At 36.4% G+C, this 18,659-nt stretch overlaps 1 protein-coding gene across 1 annotated transcript in view; it reads left to right on the top strand.

The window, feature by feature from the left end:
* CYP20A1 (cytochrome P450 family 20 subfamily A member 1) overlaps nucleotides 1-18,659 on the top strand; it is a 108,103-nt gene that overhangs the window by 11,744 nt on the left and 77,700 nt on the right. Inside the window, exons 3-4 of the mRNA XM_004453601.5 lie at nucleotides 3,960-4,126; nucleotides 6,332-6,471. Of these exons, the coding sequence (XP_004453658.1) occupies nucleotides 3,960-4,126; nucleotides 6,332-6,471 (307 nt within the window). The remainder of the gene's footprint in view (nucleotides 1-3,959; nucleotides 4,127-6,331; nucleotides 6,472-18,659) is intronic.

The following is an 18,659-nucleotide window of genomic DNA, read 5'->3' as shown; positions in this document are numbered from 1 at the left end:
TTGTACAATATGATAAACAAGCTATACCTAACACAATATATAGAACTTTGCAGCCAAAATCAGCAGATTATACATTCTTTCCCAGTGCCAGTTGGTCTCACTCCAGGATAGACCATGTTAGGTCACAATGCAGGTCTCAATAATTAGAGAAAGATTGAAATTACACAAAGCACCTTCTCAGATTATAATGGAATGAAACTGGAAACCAGTAATAGATGAGAAAAATGTAAAGTCACAAATGTGTGGAGGCTGAATAACATACTCCTAAATAATGGGTCAAAGAAGAAATTTTAAGTGAAATTAGTGAACATATTGAGATGAATGAAAACACAATTATCAAAACTTATGGGAAACATTGAAGGCAGTGCTGAGAGGGACATTTATAGCCCTGAATGCCTATTTTAAAAAGAAAGAGGGAAGCAGACTTGGCTCAACTGATAGAGCATCTGCCTACTATATGGGAGGTCCAAGGGTTCAAACCCAGGGCCTCCTGACCCATGTGGTAAGCTGGCCCATGCACAGTGCTGATGCGTGCAAGGAGTGCCCTGCCAGGGGTGTCCCCGTGTGGGGAAATGCAATGCAAGGAATGCCCCCCCCCGAATGGAGAGCCATCCCATGCAAAAAAAAAGCACAGCCTGCCTAGGAGTGGCGCCACACACAGGTAGAGCTGACGCAGCAAAAAAGAGACACACGTTCCTGGTGCCACTGACAAGAATACAAGTGGACACAGAAGAGCACACAGCGAATGGACACAGAGAGCAGACAATGGGGGTGGAAGGGAAAGGGGAGAGAAATTTTTAAAAAAACTAAAAAAAAAAGACCTTGTCGAAGGTGGTAAATCTTTAGATCTTGCATCCAAAGCACGAGCAACAAAAGAAAAAGTAGATAAATGGGATTCCTCAAAATTCAACACTTTTGCACTTAAAAGGAATTTGTCAAAGGGTGAAAAGGTAACTGACACAATGTGAAAAAATTTTGGAAATCACATATCTAATAAGGGTTTAATATCCATGATATATAAGGGAAATGCTAGAACTCAACAATAAAAAGCCAACGACCCTATTAAAAGATGGGCAAAATACTTAAATAGGCATTTGTCCAACGAAGAAATACAAATAGCAAAAAAACATGTAAAAATGTTCAACATCACTAGCAATTAGGGAGTTGCAAATCAAAACTACAATGAGTCATTTCATCTGAATTAGAATTCCCACTATTGGTAAGTGGATGTGGCTCAAGTAGTTAGGTGCCCGCTTACCACATGGATATCCTGGGTTTGGTTTCTGGTGCTTCCTAAAGAAGATGAGCAAGGTAATGACCCAACAAGATGATGCAGAGAGATGATGCAATGAAGAGGCAAGTGAGGAAACAATGAGGAACAGAGTCAGCAGGGAGCAGAGATGCCTCAAGTGATTTGGTGCCTCCCTCCCACATGGGAAGTCCTGGGTTTAGTTCCAGACGTCTCCTAAAAAGATGAACAGAGAGTACCAGTGAGTGCCAAATGGTGGGTGGGGGGGGTGGGGAGAAACAAATAAAAAAAATTCCCACTATTAAAAAGACCGAGAACTACAAGTGTTGGGGAGGGTATGGAGGTATGGAGAGATAGGAACACTTACTCACTGTTGGTGAGAATGTAGAATGGTACAGCAACTGTGGAGGACTGTTTGGCAGTTCCTAAACAAGTCGAACATAGATTTGCCAGGTGACTCTTCAATACCACTAGTGGGTATATATAAAGAAGAACTGAGGGCAGTGACATGAACAGATATCTGCACACCAATGTTCATAGCGGCATTATTCACAATTGCCAAAAGATGGAAACAACCCAGGTGTCCATCAGCTGATAAATGGATAAATAAATTGTATATATACATGATGAAATATGCAGCTGTAAGAAGAAATGAAGTTGTAAAGCATGACAGCATGGTTGAAGTAAATATATTATGTAATCTCATAGGGTTAATAACTTGAATGGGACACCACAAAATAGAATGAGGGTAGAGAATGGACAGCTGAGGGGTAATTTGTACAGAATTGGTAAAAAGCATGTATATTAGTCTTTGGAAATGAATAGAAAAGGTGAAAGTATAACATGTTTGTTACTAGCAATACTATTATAATGCTAAGGTTGTTTAAAGGGAAGGTCTAAGGACTTGTTTATTACTAAAATCCAAGAATCAAAGAGTGGCAGTAACACACAGCCTTCTGCCACTAAATCTCTACACCAGAGAGAGAAACTCAAAGTAAACTCACCATCCTAATCAGATGCCTAGACATCATCAAAAAATTACAAGCCATACTAAGAAAATGGAAGAAATGGCCCAAGCAAAAGAATATATCAAAGCCCCAGATGAGAGGTGGAATTTGAGACAACTAATCAATGAGGTTCTTACACATCTCCAATATCAAAGGAATGAGATGAAAGTCAGTATGGCTAAAGAGAAAAGGACATCAAGAAGACACTGGGTGGGAAACGGACTTTGGCCCAGTGGTTAGGGCGTCCGTCTACCACATGGGAGGTCCGCGGTTCAAGCCCCGGGCCTCCTTGACCCGTGTGGAGCTGGCCCATGCGCAGTGCTGATGCGCGCAAGGAGTGCCGTGCTACACAGGGGTGTCCCCCGCGTAGGGGAGCCCCACGCGCAAGGAGTGCACCCATAAGGAGAGCCGCCCAGCGCAAAGGAGGGAGCAGCCTGCCGAGGAATGGCGCCGCCCACACTTCCCGTGCCGCTGACGACAACAGAAGCCAACAAAGAAACAAGACGCAGCAAAAAGACACAGAAAACAGACAACCGGGGGAGGGGAATTAAATAAATAAATAAATAAATCTTTAAAAAAAAAAAGAAGACACTGGGTGAGCACAAAGAAGAAATTGAAAACGAATAAAAAATCACAGATTATGGGAATAAACGTCACAAAAGGTGAGATAAAAAACACTTTAAAGGCATACAATAGCAGACTTAATGATAGAAAGAATAAGTGATACAGAACACAGAACAGCTGAAATTGAAGAGAGAACAGAATAAAAAGAATGGAAAAAATTGAGCAGAGGTTTAAGGAGTTGAATGGTAACAAAATGCAACGACGTTTGCTTCATGCGAGTTCCAGAATAAGAAGAGAAGGGAAGTGAGAGAAAGTGTATTTAAGGAAATAATGCCTGAAAAAATTTCTCACCTCTCATGAAAGACATGAATTTACCTTTCCAAGAAGCATAGTGCACCCCAATCAGAATAAATCTGAATAGACCTACTCCAAGTCAGATACTACTTAGAATGCGAAATATCAAAGATGAAGAGAAAATTCTGAGAGCAGCAAGGAAGAAGGAAATCATCACACGCAAGGGACCCCCAGTAAGACTTAGTGTGCATTTCTTATCAGAAACCATGGAAGTGAGGAGACAGGGCTATGATGTAATTAGGCTACTGAAAGAAAAATTGCCAGCTGAGGATTCTTTAACCAGCAAAACTGTCCTTCAAATATGAAGATGAGTTTAATGTATTTACAAAAAACCAGAAACTAAGAGAGTTCACAAAAAAGAATCCACCTTTGCAGTAAATATTAAAGGGTGCCTACAGCCCAAAAGAAAAATACAGGAAAGAGGCTTGGAGAAGAGTATAGAAGGCAAGGCTATCAGGAAGGATAGCCAAAAGAATAGAAAGAAGACAAATATATAAGATATGACATGTGAAAGCCAGAGAATAAAATGGTAGAAGTAAAGAATGCATTTGCAGTAATATTGAATGCAAATGGGTTAAACACCCCAGTCAAAAGGTATAGGCTGAGAGAATGGATAAAAAATACAAGCCATCAATATGCTGCCTACAAGTGACTCACCTTAGGTCCAGGGTTATAAATTTCATGTACCTTTGGTTTCACTATTTACATAGTTAATTTAGAGTCATCTACTGTTTTTCTGATTTTTCCAAGTTGAATTAATAACTTTGTTACTTTCTTTCCCTCAGAGATGGTAATCTTCCAGATATTGTAAACAGTGGGAGTTTGCATGAGTTCCTGGTTAATTTGCATGAGAGATATGGTTCTGTGGTTTCTTTCTGGTTTGGCAGGTGCCTTGTGGTTAGTTTGGGCACTGTCGATGTACTGAAGCAGCATATCAACCCCAATAAGACATGTAAGTTTAATTTTTATTCTAATTAGCTGAATGTTATCTCTTAAGAATAAATGTCTAGTAAAAGAAGGGCTATATATTGTTCTTGGAAAGGAATAGCATTTATTGAATGTTTTATACTTTGTGCTAGGTATTGTGCTTAAATCTTAATATTAATTCCCTCATTTAGACTTTTGCATAGTACCTTATTTTACTGAAATATAATAATTACTACACATTAAGGGCAGCAACTATTTCTAGGGCATATGTAGCTGACATTTTCTCATCCTCTTTCATCTTTTTTCACGGTATTTTTTTAATGTACTGGAAATTCATTTTATGTAGACAGATTTACCTGTCTTATGCTTTATGGCTCCCAAATCCTAAGTGTTTATCTATACCCTCAAATTTTTAAGTATTTAACCATATTTGCTTTTATTACTTCATTTTTAATAAGTAGGGGTTTATTTTAGTGTAAAGAGTAAGGCAGGGATTGAGATTTATTATTTTTTCTAAATAGCTAACAAGTTTTCCCCAAACAATTTATGACCTTTCCCCTTTGTCATAAAATGCTACCTTTACCATTTATACTTGTTTTTTCTCCTGGATTACGTATTCTATTCATCTTTCTCTCTAGTCCTACTGTAATATGAGAGTCTTTAAATTGCTCTGGCTTTATAATAACCCTGCAATATCTGATTGTACAAGTATCCCACTCACGAATATCTTTTTTTTAAAGATTACCTGGTTGTTCATGTATATTTGTTCTTCTAGATGTAGGCTGAAACTATGTTTTCAGGTTCCCAAAAAATCTTGCGGAATTTGCATTGGGATTTTTTTGTATCTATCCATAAATTGAAGGAAAAAATGGTCATTTTACCTGACTAGAAGAGATGAAAAAATACTGGCAAAAATTTGTTATTGCGTTTTTAGGAAATGTGGAAATGGGGAGCGTGGAGTGTAAATGTCGAACATACTTTCTGGAGAGAAGTTTGGCAGTTATCTTTTGACTCAGCAGTAATAGCTTAATCACATGAGAAAAGTTTCATATTAGCATTATTTTTAATAAAAGTTTGAAGCTAAATAAAGCAATAATTTCAGATCTTAGTATGATGATGTAAATTTGTTTTCTTTATTAAATATTTGAATAGTAATTATGTCAGCACTATTCTAAGGCCTTTACAAATATTAACTCATTCCTCAAATAACCTTCTGAACTAGGAATTATGATTATCCCCATTTTACATAAAAGGAGACTGAGGTACAGAGTTTAAATAATTTGCCCGAGGTCACAACTACTTAGTGATGGAGCTGGGACTTAAAGCCAGGGAGTCTGGCCCCAGAGTTTGTACTCTTAACCACTAAGCTTTTCCATAGTATGGAAAGATGGCTTTGTCAGGGAATATAATAATGAGCAAAACTGGACGTGGTCTGTGTTCTTACGGGTTTCAAGTCTAGGGTTGAGGGGGACAGGTGGCAGGTAAACATTCAAATTATTGAGCTGATGAGCCGAGAGAAGCACCCTGAAAGATTAGAATGTGGTTCTCAGAGAAATCTGACAGATTTTTTTTCTTTTTCTTTCTCTGTTAACAAATGTTACAGCTGTAAACAAGTCTCTAACATGTATGTGTGATGAGACATCTATGTGGGATGAGATTCAGGATGAATTTTACTTTTTTTGTGTTTTCCTATATGTTTGAGGTATTTACAATGAACATGAATCATTTTTGAGGGTATGAAAACAATTTAATCATTAAAGAAACAGTTAAAAGAAATTTTTAAACTCAGTTAATAATTTTAACAGTAGTACTTGAAGATCACAGATATCATTTTGCTTCAGAGTCAGTGGAATCAGCTTTGTTTTCCTTTTAAATGAAAGGTATAGAATCCACTATATTTTTTTATGTAACATTTATGTAATCTAAAGTTTCTTTAAAAATAAAAATATTAAAAAAATAAAAGATATAGTCATGTAGGTAGAAAATTTCATTCAAGTATTAATAGCTTATGATGGAATTCCAAGTTAGGATGTTGTATTCTTGCCAATTTCCATAGCCTCTTGAATTGTTAACTTTCAGGAAAGATAATTTAAAGGAGTTGTGAAAAAAAATTGCCATATTTTTAGTACAATCTCCTACCTCTCTTGATCTCTTTGTTTTCTTGCTGTAGAGTTTTTTTGAGTGATAGTTTTCATTGTTCATTTAGAAATGTTCAATTTATCTGTTTCAGTGGACCCTTTTGAAACTATGCTAAAGTCATTATTAAGATATTCTGGTGGTGGCGATGCAAGTGAAAACTGCATGAGGAAAAAGTTGTGTGAAAATGGTGTGACTAATTCTCTGCAGAGTAATTTTGCTCTCCTGTTAAAGGTAAGGTGGTAAGTAGTTTGGCCAGGAGTTCAACAATTCAAATAGTAGTATTTATTTTTATTTTTTTACTATTTGTATATCCTTTGTCTTTTGTTCATAGGTTAATACTCTCTTCTTACCTGTCTCTCTAAGCTCATTTTCATTTTCCTGAAATTTTTTAAAAAAACAACAAGAAAACAAAACAAACAAAAATAAAACATATATACACAAAAAAATGAAGGAAAAAAAATCTTTATATCCGGACCAGCTGTATAATTTGGAATGATAGGAGTGGAGAAAACCCGAAGAAATTTTCCCTGCCAGATGATTTGTCCTTCTTTACCAGGCCATAAAGAATGTTTTCCAAAATGTTTTTGAAGCTCGCCTGAAATAAATCTTCTTGTTAAAAATGCATATTCTTGGACCTCTTACTCAGACTTTCTGAATTAGAATCTCTGGGAAAGGGGATGTGGTATTTTTAAGAAGTTCTCGCAAATGATTTATAAGGTTTGAGAACAACAAAACTAATCCACAGCAGATAGCCTCTTTTCCTAAAGTTCATTAGCTGAGCTCTGTGTGCTACCTGATAAATCTGTACATCTTATAGGATTGTTTCAAACCTTCAGCCCTATTCTAGTGTTGCCAGTCTTATCCCTTTGCTTGCTATTGATGTCCTTGCCTTCTGCTTTGCTGAGACTATGGAGTCCATTATATGTGAACTCCCTGAGTTTCCTCTTCTCCTGCCAACAAACTATATCCATCTCACTATATCCTGTTTTTTTTTTAAAGATTTTTTTTTACTTATTTTTCTCCTCCCCCGCCCCACTCCCCCTGTTGACTGCTCTCTGTGTCTATTTGCTGTGTGTTCTACTTTGTCTGCTTATAGTCTCATTAGGCGGCTCCAGGAACTGATCCTAGGACTTTCCAGAGTGGGAGAGAGCTGATTACTCTCTTGCACCACCTCATCTCCCTGTTCTGCTACATCTTATTTTCTCTCCTCTGTGTCTCTTGTTGTGTCATCTTGCTGTGCCAGCTCTCCGCATCGGCTGGCACTCCTGCATGGGGCGGCACTAGTGTGTGGGGCTGCGTTCCCATGTGGGCCAGCTTACCCTCACCAGGAGGCCCTGGGCATTGAATCCTGGACCTCCTATATGGTAGACAGAAGCCCAGTTGGTTGAGCCACATCCATTTCCCCTGTGTTCTTTTTCAATTTTAAAAGTTATTACTGTGGTAAAATATATACAAGATAAACTTTTCCATTTTAATTATGTTTATCAATCTTTTGTTCTCATTTTAAATCTTAAGGAATTCTTTCTTCTGTTGAAAGCTGAGCTAGCAATTTCTGCCCTTTAAAAGTAATGCAATTTATTATAGTAATATATGGTTGCTGTAGAAAACATGGAAAATCTAAAACAGTATAAAGAGACCTCCCATACTTTTACTAAACATGTATCTATATATATCTACATATATAGTTGAGATCATACTGTAATCACAATATTATGTGCTTTTCCACATTATCACATAATAAAACATTTTCTGATATCATTCAAGATTTTTCCAAAAAATAACTTTAAAACTATGCTTACTTTTTCTGATAGTTACACAAAATATGGGAAAAAATTAAGAGAAGTACAAAGAACAAAAATAAACATTTTTAATACTGTCCATTACCCAGAGATAACTACATTTAACATTTTTAAATACTCTGTCGTTCCCGTCTTTTTTGTGCCTAATAAAATTTTAATGTAATCAGCCTCATACTACATGCATGGTTTAGACTGCTTTTTTTTTTTAGACTGCATTTTCGATTTCCACTATATTGTAAACATTTTTATAATATTAAAATTTTTTTTGGAAATCACAAAAATGGCTTTGTGATGTTAATTTTACTTCCTAAATGTCTTTTGAATCTGCCTACTTCTCTGTACCATCACTGCCATCCTGGTGTAAGCTTATGTTATCTTAACCTGGATTGCTTGTTTTTCTTTCTTCTCTCTACTCCTCTTCCTGCATGTGTTTTCCAGGGATTCTTAAAGTTTTTTTTATGCCATGGATCCTTTAGCAGATTGGTGAAGCCTATGGACTCCTGAGAATAACATTCTTAAATGCAGAAAATAAATACATAGAAATACAAGGAAACCAAAGGAGACTAATAGAATTATCAAAATGCTTTTTTAAAAAACCAAATTTGTGATGTTTTAATATATGTGCTTCTTTACTAATGCATTAAATAACAAGATCTAGCAATACTACCAAAAACTTCCATGATTTTAAAGTGCTGATTTTTGTTGTGAAGGGCAAAAACATTATTTTGAAATTTTTTCAATAACTGTAATATAGTGTGAAAGTATTTGAGATTTGTATTGGTTACAAAGTCAAAAGGCCTATATTTACAATTGAAGAAAAGCTACATCTCATTTAGAGGTTAGTGAAAAAGATTTTTTTTCCCATCCAAGGTTCACAGACTTCTGAATTCTATGCACAGACCCTTTGGTGTCTGTGGAGAACCCCAAGAATGGATATTTTTAAAATGCTATCGTACTTTATTACTCCCTTGATTAAAAACTTTAGCCCTTTGCTCTGTGTCAAACTCCAAAATCTTTAATGAGATCTTTACTATCATGTGTGATTTAGCCTGCCTGCTTTTGTGCATGGAAGAGTATACGTACATCTGGAAGAGTATATGTACATGAACAGCCAGGAAAACTCTGAAAAAGAATATTAATGAGGGGAATACTCATATCATCAGATATAACTGTGAATTATAAAGCTAGAATAATTTAAAGAATCTTGTATTATAGGATTAGACAAATTGATGGAATAAAATAGGTAGCTCAAGAGACAAACCCAGTAAATAAATGTATGTATCCGTTTTCCACATTCTCATTGGAGCTTATCCTCCAGTCCCAGTGGCTTTCTTTGAATTCTTCATATATATCTATTTTCCTCCTATATCAGAAACTCTGTATATGTTATTCCCTCTACCTAACATCCCCATAGCTAGTTTATGCCTATTCATCCTACAGTTCTTAGTTTCAACATCACTTCCCCAGGAAAGCCATCTCTGATCACTCTACCATCCTAGTTAGGTCCCCTTTTTATTTATTTTTCAATTTTAATTTAATTTAATTTTTATAAATTTTTAAATTTTATTTAAAAGAAGCTATTACATAAATATTATATAAAAAATATAAGGGATTCCCATGTGCCCCACTCCCTCCCCCTCCCACACTTTCCCACATTAACAACATTCATTAGTGTGGTACATTTGTTCCAATTGATGAATACATATTGAAGCATTGCTGCTCACCATGGACTGCAGCCTACATTATAGTTTACACTTTGTCCCGCACAATTTTGTAAGTGATGACAAAATATACAATGACATGTATCTGTCACTTCTGTGTCATGCAGGACAAATCCAGTATCCCTAAAATGCCCACATATTACATTAGGTCCCCTTTTTAGATGTAATCATAAGATGTTTTTCCTTCATAGCACTTTTCCCAGTTCATAATTACATATTGGCTGGGTGGTTCTTTGAATAGTGACTGTCTTCTTCACTAAACTGTATGCCCCATGGAGTTAGGGACTGTTGTATTGTGACTACCTTTGTATACTCTGCTTTTGGTGTAGAACAGGTGTTCAATAAATATTTATTAAATCAGTGAATAAATACCAACAAGTTCCTCAATCCACTGACTCTACTCTCACCTCTATGGGTCTGTTCTTCCTATATCCTCCACCAAAGCATTTTTCTCCCCTTGCCCAGCTAACTCCTTCTCTAGCCTCCAGTTTGTTAAGTACTCTTCCCCTGTGTACACTCTCTAAACTGCCATATCAACCTGGATATACTAATATAAAAATTAAGTTGATTTTCTTACCTGTCTCTCAGATTGTGTTTTCCTTCCCCTTTCCCTAATTTGTGTACTTCAAATGAAACTATTTCACAGGTTTATTTTATATGATTGATGAGGCTCCTTCAGAAACAGCATTATATAGTAGAAAGACTTTGGCATTAGGTAGAAGAGCCTTTTAGTCTTGGTTTCTATTATTTAGTATTTGCATGATTGTGTTTTACTTTACCTTTCTGAGCTTTTATTTCCTTATAAAATAAAATACAAATTGAAGATACCACACCCACATTACAAATTTTCCCTGAGGATTATATGAGATAATGATGTAAAACACCTAACAGCAAATCTTAGAATATAGTAAGTACTAAAGAAATACCTTTCCTTTGCTTGGGAATCAGCTTTACTTGCTGTTTTTTTGCTGCTTTTTATATATTCTCCCATTCTGTTAACATTTCTCCTTGCTTACATTTTTCCTGCTCCTCTGAAACTGCTAATGCATTCCCTCTTTCATGAAGGGTTTTTACAGTTGTGGGGCTGTACATCTGTTTCATTTGGGCAATTACATTTAAGTTTTTTCTATTCTGTAGAGATTAACCCACATTCACTCATAAATGTACAGACGTACCCTATCTACTCTCACGTTATATAGATTAAGTAATTTAAAATCATGAAAAAATTTAAAAGTAGAGAGAATAATATAATGACTTTCCATATCCTCATCACCCAGCTTTAACAGTTATCAATTTAGAGTCAATCTTGTTTAATCTGTGCCCCTACTCACCTCCCCTATCCACTCTGGATTATTTTAAAGCAGATTCAGACATCATACTAATGAGGACAGGATTTTTAAAGGGCCTAACATGGTGTTTACCACGTAATAGCCACCTTGGTTAGTTTTAGTTCCTTTCCTTCCTTTCTTCTGTAAGTTGTTCATTCCTCCTTTAATTGTTCTGACTGCACGTTATAGGTACTCTTGGGACTTTCTGACATATGGTTCTCTTGTCTGCTCAGTGTTTTGCTCGCCTTCTCCAGGAGGCACTGGGAACCGAACTTGGGACCTCCCATGTGAGAGGCTAGTGTCCAATGGCCTGAGCCACATCCGCTCCCCATGGGCTGTGGCATCAGCTGGCTTGTGGCATCTGCTCGTCTTCTTTTAAGAGGCACCAGGACCTCCCAGTGGTAGGCAGCTGCCCACCTGGTTGAGCCATATCTGCTTACTCTCTTACTCTTATCCTATCTATAGTATCCATTTTTTAAAAATTATGTTTGGTAAATGTTTAATGCTGTTCTCTACTTATCAGAGTTCTATTTTTAAATTCACATTTCAAATTAGGACTTGAGACTACCTTGATGTTTACCAGAAGCATTCATTAATACACTAGCTCCTCTGCACAGTTTCGCTTCTAAAAGAAGAGACTAAGAAAATCTTCGACCATGATTGTCTGCTGATTAATCACTCTCCTTTCCAGTTCCTGTTGGTGACTGAGAGCTGAAGTGGACAGGACTGTTAGGAGACTTGTTCAGCCAAATTCCCACCCACTCACTGTTTTCATTCCTATTTTTACCTTTCTTTGGCTTTTCCTATCATGTTCTTCATTGGCTGTGCTATCTCTGAATCTCTCTGCCTGCCTGCTTGGCCTGCCAGCGCTGTGTCTGTCACCTCTCTTTCTCCTCCCTGAAAGTAGTTATGTTGCTTCTTTCTGTCATTCAGCAGTCAGAATCTTCCTTTCTATTCTGTTTAAATACCTAACATTTGTTCATAAGAAATGTATGTAATGTATATCTCCATAGAATTTTCCCCATTTCTCTTTGCTTTGCTTTCAGTGACAGAAACACTTTTCTCCCTTATAATGTTTATATTGTTAATAACCTTTAATATTCACTCTTCTTTGCTTCAAACTAAGAATTCTAATAATTTCATTAATCTTTTTATCAAAGGTTCTATTTTCTAGGCTTTCAATCATTTTTTTAAAAAAAATTCTGTTTCCCAATTTTTACAAGTTTCTTATAATATTTTTAAGCTTTTGTTCATAGATTAGATCTATATGTGAGAAATTTGCTTCAAGTTTATATTGTCAATGCATCGCTCAAATCTGGTACTTAGCTTTGGCATTAATCAGGAATTCCAACCAATGACTGATCAGCAAGAACATGGCTGAGGAGTACTGCTGTCAGAAAACTCCTCTGTTCCCTACATATGCTTTCTTTAGGACCTGGTATAACACCATTTACCAGAGTTACTGACTCAAAATAAATTGTATGCTAAATATTGATAAAGTAATCCTTTTGGCCTGTTTTTGGTCCAGATCTGAGTTCTATATTCTGTGTTCTGATTCTTCCCTATCCTTCTCAGCCTCATCCTGTGAATTCTAGCTCCTTCCTGCTCTGACCATTTCTGTTCCAAGTCTGTGTATAAACCTTGGCTTTGATTCTGTGAATCTGACTTTTCTGTGCTTCAATTCCATGTTTTCCTGTCACGTTGGGGCTAACTTCTGATTAAACAAATGTTCATGGATTTAGAATTTATGGCTAATCCAAAATTGGGATCATCAGTCTCGGTAGCTTCATTTCTGTGAACTCATTTAATTCTCAGAAGAACTTTATAGGTAGGTGTTGTTACTTCTCTTTTTTACAAATGAAGAAACTAGAGCATAGAGTGGTTAAGTAGTTTGTTAAGATCACACAGCTAGTAAGTAGCAGAAGTAGGATTTGAACCTAGTCAGACTGGCTCCAGGACATACCCTTAACCACAAGGGTGTATTACCTCTCTGTAGCTTGATTCTGCTTTGCCAGGAGGCAGTTTTGCTTGACTTAAGATTTTGATTTTTGTTTTTTTGTATTGCGGTTAAAGTAACATTCTAATACAAAGTGAAATTGCAAATCACTTGTGTCTCTAAAATTGGAATAATTTCATAATAATTAATGACAGTCTTTCTCTGTTAGAAAGATATTTTAACCTGATATGCCTAAAATTTTTTTTCAAAAAGGAAGTTGCTATTCTTTCTGCACAACTGATCTGTATTCCAAAATCTTACCTATTGAATTGTAAGGCTGCCTCTAGGTAGAATTTTATCTTAAGCCTTATTTTTCTATTACATAATTTTATGTTAGTGGAAATTAGCATGGTATTTAATGTGAACATTCTGAAGAAGTCTGTAGGTTATATTGTATTCTTGTTTAAGATGTATGATAAGAGTAATAGCATATATCTATTGGGTCTTTACAATTTATATATGTATATACACAATTTGTTTAGTTATATGATTTATATATCACATAAATATAGATGGTAATAGAATATTCCAGCATAGATGTATTCCTATTATTCAGGCACTCTATAGTTCTATCTTTTCATGTAAATGTAAATTTATCACACAAGACAAAATTGGAAGAGATATTCTTAAAAGAAAGCTTTTGGAAATGGAAAGCATTTTTCATAGATGTGAACATTTCTACCAGTGGTAAGTCAATATGTAATATTGAACAGAACTATTAAATGAAGCTTATGAATATATTGTTAGGATTCCCATCCCATATAAACTAGTTGAGCTTCACAAACTAAAACGGATTCACATAAGCTGATAGCAGATGTACTAAATATGTGTGCCTAAAGTACAGAAAAATGCTGTGTGAATCATAGTTGCAGTGTTTTGTAGAGAATTGTGCAAAGCAAATGGACTAAGCAAGCTATGAACAAATCACAAATCAACAATGTGATTCATGTGATAGCACTGACAACAAAATTTCAGTGGTCTTGGCTAAAAGACTTCACCAGCACAGGGTGAAAGATTTAAGCAGTTAGTTGCATAACCAGCCGTGATCTGAGAGACAATCACATTTAAAATCTCTGTTGTGTGAAGCAGCATTGTTTCAACAGAAATCTCTTGTATTTGGGAAGTCATTTAGGCTTCTTGTTTGTTTTCATGTGTATGATCTCATAGGGGAAATGGTCACCAGGAAACTAGTAATAAAGTAGGTTTGACTATCTTTCACTCATTTTAGAACTGAGGAAAGATACACCTTGGATTTAATTTAAAAACTAGGTATGTAAAAAAGCTCTTATATGTTAATAAGTAAAGATACAAACCCTAATAGAGAAATAGCTAAAGAAGTGAACATGCCGTGCATTGGAGAAGACATGTTACTGGCCTTTAAATATATGAACATGCAAAACCCTATCAATAATTAACAAAAGAATAAGCCAATTAAAGCATTGGTGATATATTTATAATTATATCTTTTCTTACCTGTTTGACCAAGGTTTTTTTAAAATGATAATACCTAGTATTTTTTGTTGTTGGTATTAAAGTTTTATTTTTTATTTATTTCTCTCCCCTTCTCTCATTCCCCGTTGTCTTTTCTCTGTGTCCATTCACTGTGTGTTCTTTGTCCGCTGGCATTCTCAGCAGCACTGGGAATCTGTCTCTTTATTGCATCGTCTTGCTGTGTCAGCTCTGTGTGTGCAGCTCCACTCCTGAGCAGGCTGTGCTTTTATTGCACATAGTGGCTCCATGTAGGGCATACTCTGTGTGTGGGGCTCCCCTATACAGGGGACACCCCTGCTTTACACAGCTCTCCTTGTCCGTGGCAGCACTGCACAGGGTTTGAACCCTGGACCTCCCATATGGTAGGCTGATGCCCTGTCAGTTGAGCCAATACTTCCCAATACCTAGTATCTTAGTTTGCCACACAGTTGCTGATGCAAAGTACCAGGAATGGGCTAGCTTTTAATAATGAGAATTTTATTTGGGGTAGAACCTTACAGTTCCAAGGCCATGAAATGTCCAAATAAAGGTGCCATCAGAGATGCTTTCTAACCAAAGTCAGCTATTGTAGATCCTGGTGTCCTGCCATGTAGCAGTCTGGCATATAGCAGAGCTTAGCTCCTTAGTCTTGGGCTGCTTGATGGGCCTATCCCCTCAGGAGCCTCTTTCTGTGCTTAAGCTTTGGCTGTTAGTGATCCTCAAGTCCTCTCTCACATGGCAGGATCAAAAATGGCAGAGCCCCCTTTTCCTATATGTGTCTCTCCCTTTTTTTTTTAAAGATTTATTTTTATTTATTTCACTCCCCTTCCCCTCCACCCCACCCCCTGTTGTTTACTTCCTGTGTCTATTCTCTGTGTGTTCTTCTGTGTCTGCTTGCATTCTTGTCAGATGGCTCTGGGAATCTGTGTCTCTTTTTGTTGTGTCATCTTGCTGCATCAGCTCTCTGTGTGGCGCCACTCCTGGGCAGGTTGAATTTTTTCGCATGGGGCGGCTCTCCTTGCACGTGGAGCACCCCTAAGTGGGGGGCCACCCCTGCATGACATGGCACTCCTTATGCGCGGCAGTACTGTGCGTGGGCCAGCTCACCAAACAGGTCAGGAGGCCCTGGGTGCTGAACCCTGGACGTCCCATATGGTAGGCGGACGCTCTATCAGTTAAGCCACATCCACTTCCTGTGTGTCTCTCTTTTTGTGTTTCCATTTATATTAGACCCAGCAAGAGGGCGGAGACTGAATCTGCGTCAAGCCTGACTGATATAATCCAATCAAGAGGGTCTCACACCCACAAGAATGGATTAGTTCAAAAAACATAGTCTTTCCCTTTTGGGATTCACTGAATTCAGACTGTCACACCTAGTGCTGTCAGAGCTGTATGGAATTGGCACTTTGATTCATCGTTGATAAGTGTAAATTGATACATGTTACCTTCTAGGCAGTCTGGCAATATATAACAAATGCTTAAAAAATGACTTTTTAACCCAGCAATTTCACATCTAGGAAGACACGTGCAAATTAGATATAAGTTCAGGGATTTTTAAGTCATAGATGATAAGACCAGCATACCAACAGTGTGGTATATAGTAGTACTATATTTTCTAAAATATATCTCTATATGTACACACACACACACAAGCACGTGTACATGTCAATACATGCACACATATATAAATATCTGGAAAGCTATATACAAAAATGTTTTCTGTAGTTACCTCTTCTGGGTTGAACTTAAAGTGGTTTATATTACTTTCTATCTTTTCATTTATCTTTTACAGTATAGTATATTACATGTGTTACCGTACAGTTTAAAAATAATGAAGCTACTCAACTATCAGTGATAGTCTGATTATTCATTCAGTTTTCATTAGGAACAAAGCTTAATAATTCATTGAATTAGGGAAGCGGTTGTGGCTCAACTGATAGAACATCCCCCTACCATATGGAGGGCCCAGGGTTCAATACCCAGGGCCTCCTGACCCATGTTGTGAGCTGGCCCATGCACAGTGCTGCCACACGCAAGGAGTGTGCCCTGCAAGGAGAGCCACCCCGTGCGAAAAAAACAGCCCATCCAGGAGTGGTGCTGCACACGCGGAGAGCTGACGCAGCAAGATGACGCAACAACAAGTTTCCAAGTGCCACATGACAAGAATGCTAGTGGACACAGAAGAACACACAGCAAATGGACACAGCAGACAACGGGGGAAGGGGAGAGAAATAAATAAATCTTTAAAAAATTAATAGTAATTCAGTGAATTATTGAAAACAAAACTAATATTCATTGAATTTTCTCTTAGAAACAAAACTTTTATTCATAGGCTTTTTATAAGTCTGCATTTGATGTCCTTCATTATTCTGAAATTGATTAATATGCTGGGGTTGATTTTAGGGGGTGGGATTTATTTTCACTTGTTATTGCATTGTTCACTATTTCTCCTCAACTGCTTTCTTTTTAAAAAAAACAAAACTTCCTTTCTAAAAAGTCAAATTTCATAAAGTAAATGATCTAATGTTCAGTGACTTTACATATATTGTTGTAAAATATATTACTAGTAAGGCAGAATTAAATTTAAGGAAATTTCTAGTCATAATTGTTGAAAGAGTTACTAGTCTCTGTCAGAAACAGCTTATTCTCTGAAGTTGAGGAAGGACAGCCATTTTGAGAAAGAGGAAAAAAATACAACGACCTGAAAATGACCCAATCAGTATTCACTAAATATTGAGCACTTAAGATTTATCTTAACAAACACAAATATTTTAGTGATGCTAATTGAAAGCATTCCTTTTAAATCCCTGAAACAATAATACCATACTGAATCTCAAACTTTGAGCTTCTCCTCTAATCACAAACTTTTTACCCCTCTCACTCCTAAATTTACTCTTGGTTGACATCCTGACCCTTGAACTCCTTCAATTTTTGAAGTCCATTTAATTTCCTTCTCACTCAACTTGAGCATAGTTGGTTACGGTAAAGATGTATCTTCATAACCTTACTTATGTACGTTGAGGGAGACATAGTGATTGAGAGCTTGGGCTTTTCACTGGACTGCCTGGGTTTGAATAGGACTGTACTGTTTACTAGTTATGTAGCCTTGGGAATGTTATTTTATTTCTGTGCCACATTTCATTATTTGTAAAATGGGAGATAACAACAATTGAATGAGTTGATACATGTAAAGTGATTAGAACAGTAATATAAGCAATAAATACTTTTAATAGTATTTTTATCATTGTAGAATCAGTTCCCCTTCCCATCCCACCTCCCTGTCCTTATCTTGGTCAGCGTTAACATGTGGTAGTTGGAATGTATTCAAACAAATGGTTCACAATTTACTTAATATTTATGTCTGTTCATGTATGAATCATGTATTTAAATAAATTGTTAAAAAAAAGAGTAAGGCTGTGAATGGTAAGAGGATGTAGCTTTGTCCCCTGTTGTTTGTGCTGATGATTTTACAAAGGCCTTTGAGGACTGGGTGGCCAGGGGTAGACAGCATGATGAAGCAGCTCGTGAAGTTAGGCATTTCAAGTGAATGAACACTTAAACTTTCTGTGCATGGAGCTGAGAGAGCTGAGGCAAAAGTCCCACACTTATTAAGAGAAATATGTTTTCTGCAGTAAACTTTGATGTTTAGGAGAAGGAACTCTTACAGGTTTATAGCTAGTGATATGTGTTATTTTATTTTCACAAGAAAGCTCTTGCCCCCAATGTTATTTGGAACTTCTGTTATTACATATGTCAAATTTTTATTGGCTCTTCTATTTTTACCTGGAAAGAGCCTCCCTTACTAAATGGCTTGTTTCCAAAATCTTTTTAGTATAAAAGAAGCTATGTGGCTTAAATAATAATTATAGAATTCTAACTTTTTAAAGTAGTAAAACTGTTTTGTTGGTATTGTGAAAGTAATTTTCCAAATATGTGATTCTTTTCTGTTTCAGTCATTTTCCTGTTTTCTCCATACTTTACCCAAATCTCAAAAAGTTCTTTTAAAGTATTTTAACTTGTTCAATTTATTAATCTTGGTACTTTAGAATATTATTAATATTACTTATGTTTCTAAAAAAAGGAAGTTCATATTCTGTATACTTTA

This window comes from Dasypus novemcinctus, chromosome 7, assembly GCF_030445035.2.
Source record: "Dasypus novemcinctus isolate mDasNov1 chromosome 7, mDasNov1.1.hap2, whole genome shotgun sequence".
NCBI lineage: Eukaryota > Metazoa > Chordata > Mammalia > Cingulata > Dasypodidae > Dasypus > Dasypus novemcinctus.
This window is presented reverse-complemented; position numbering and strand designations above follow the sequence as displayed.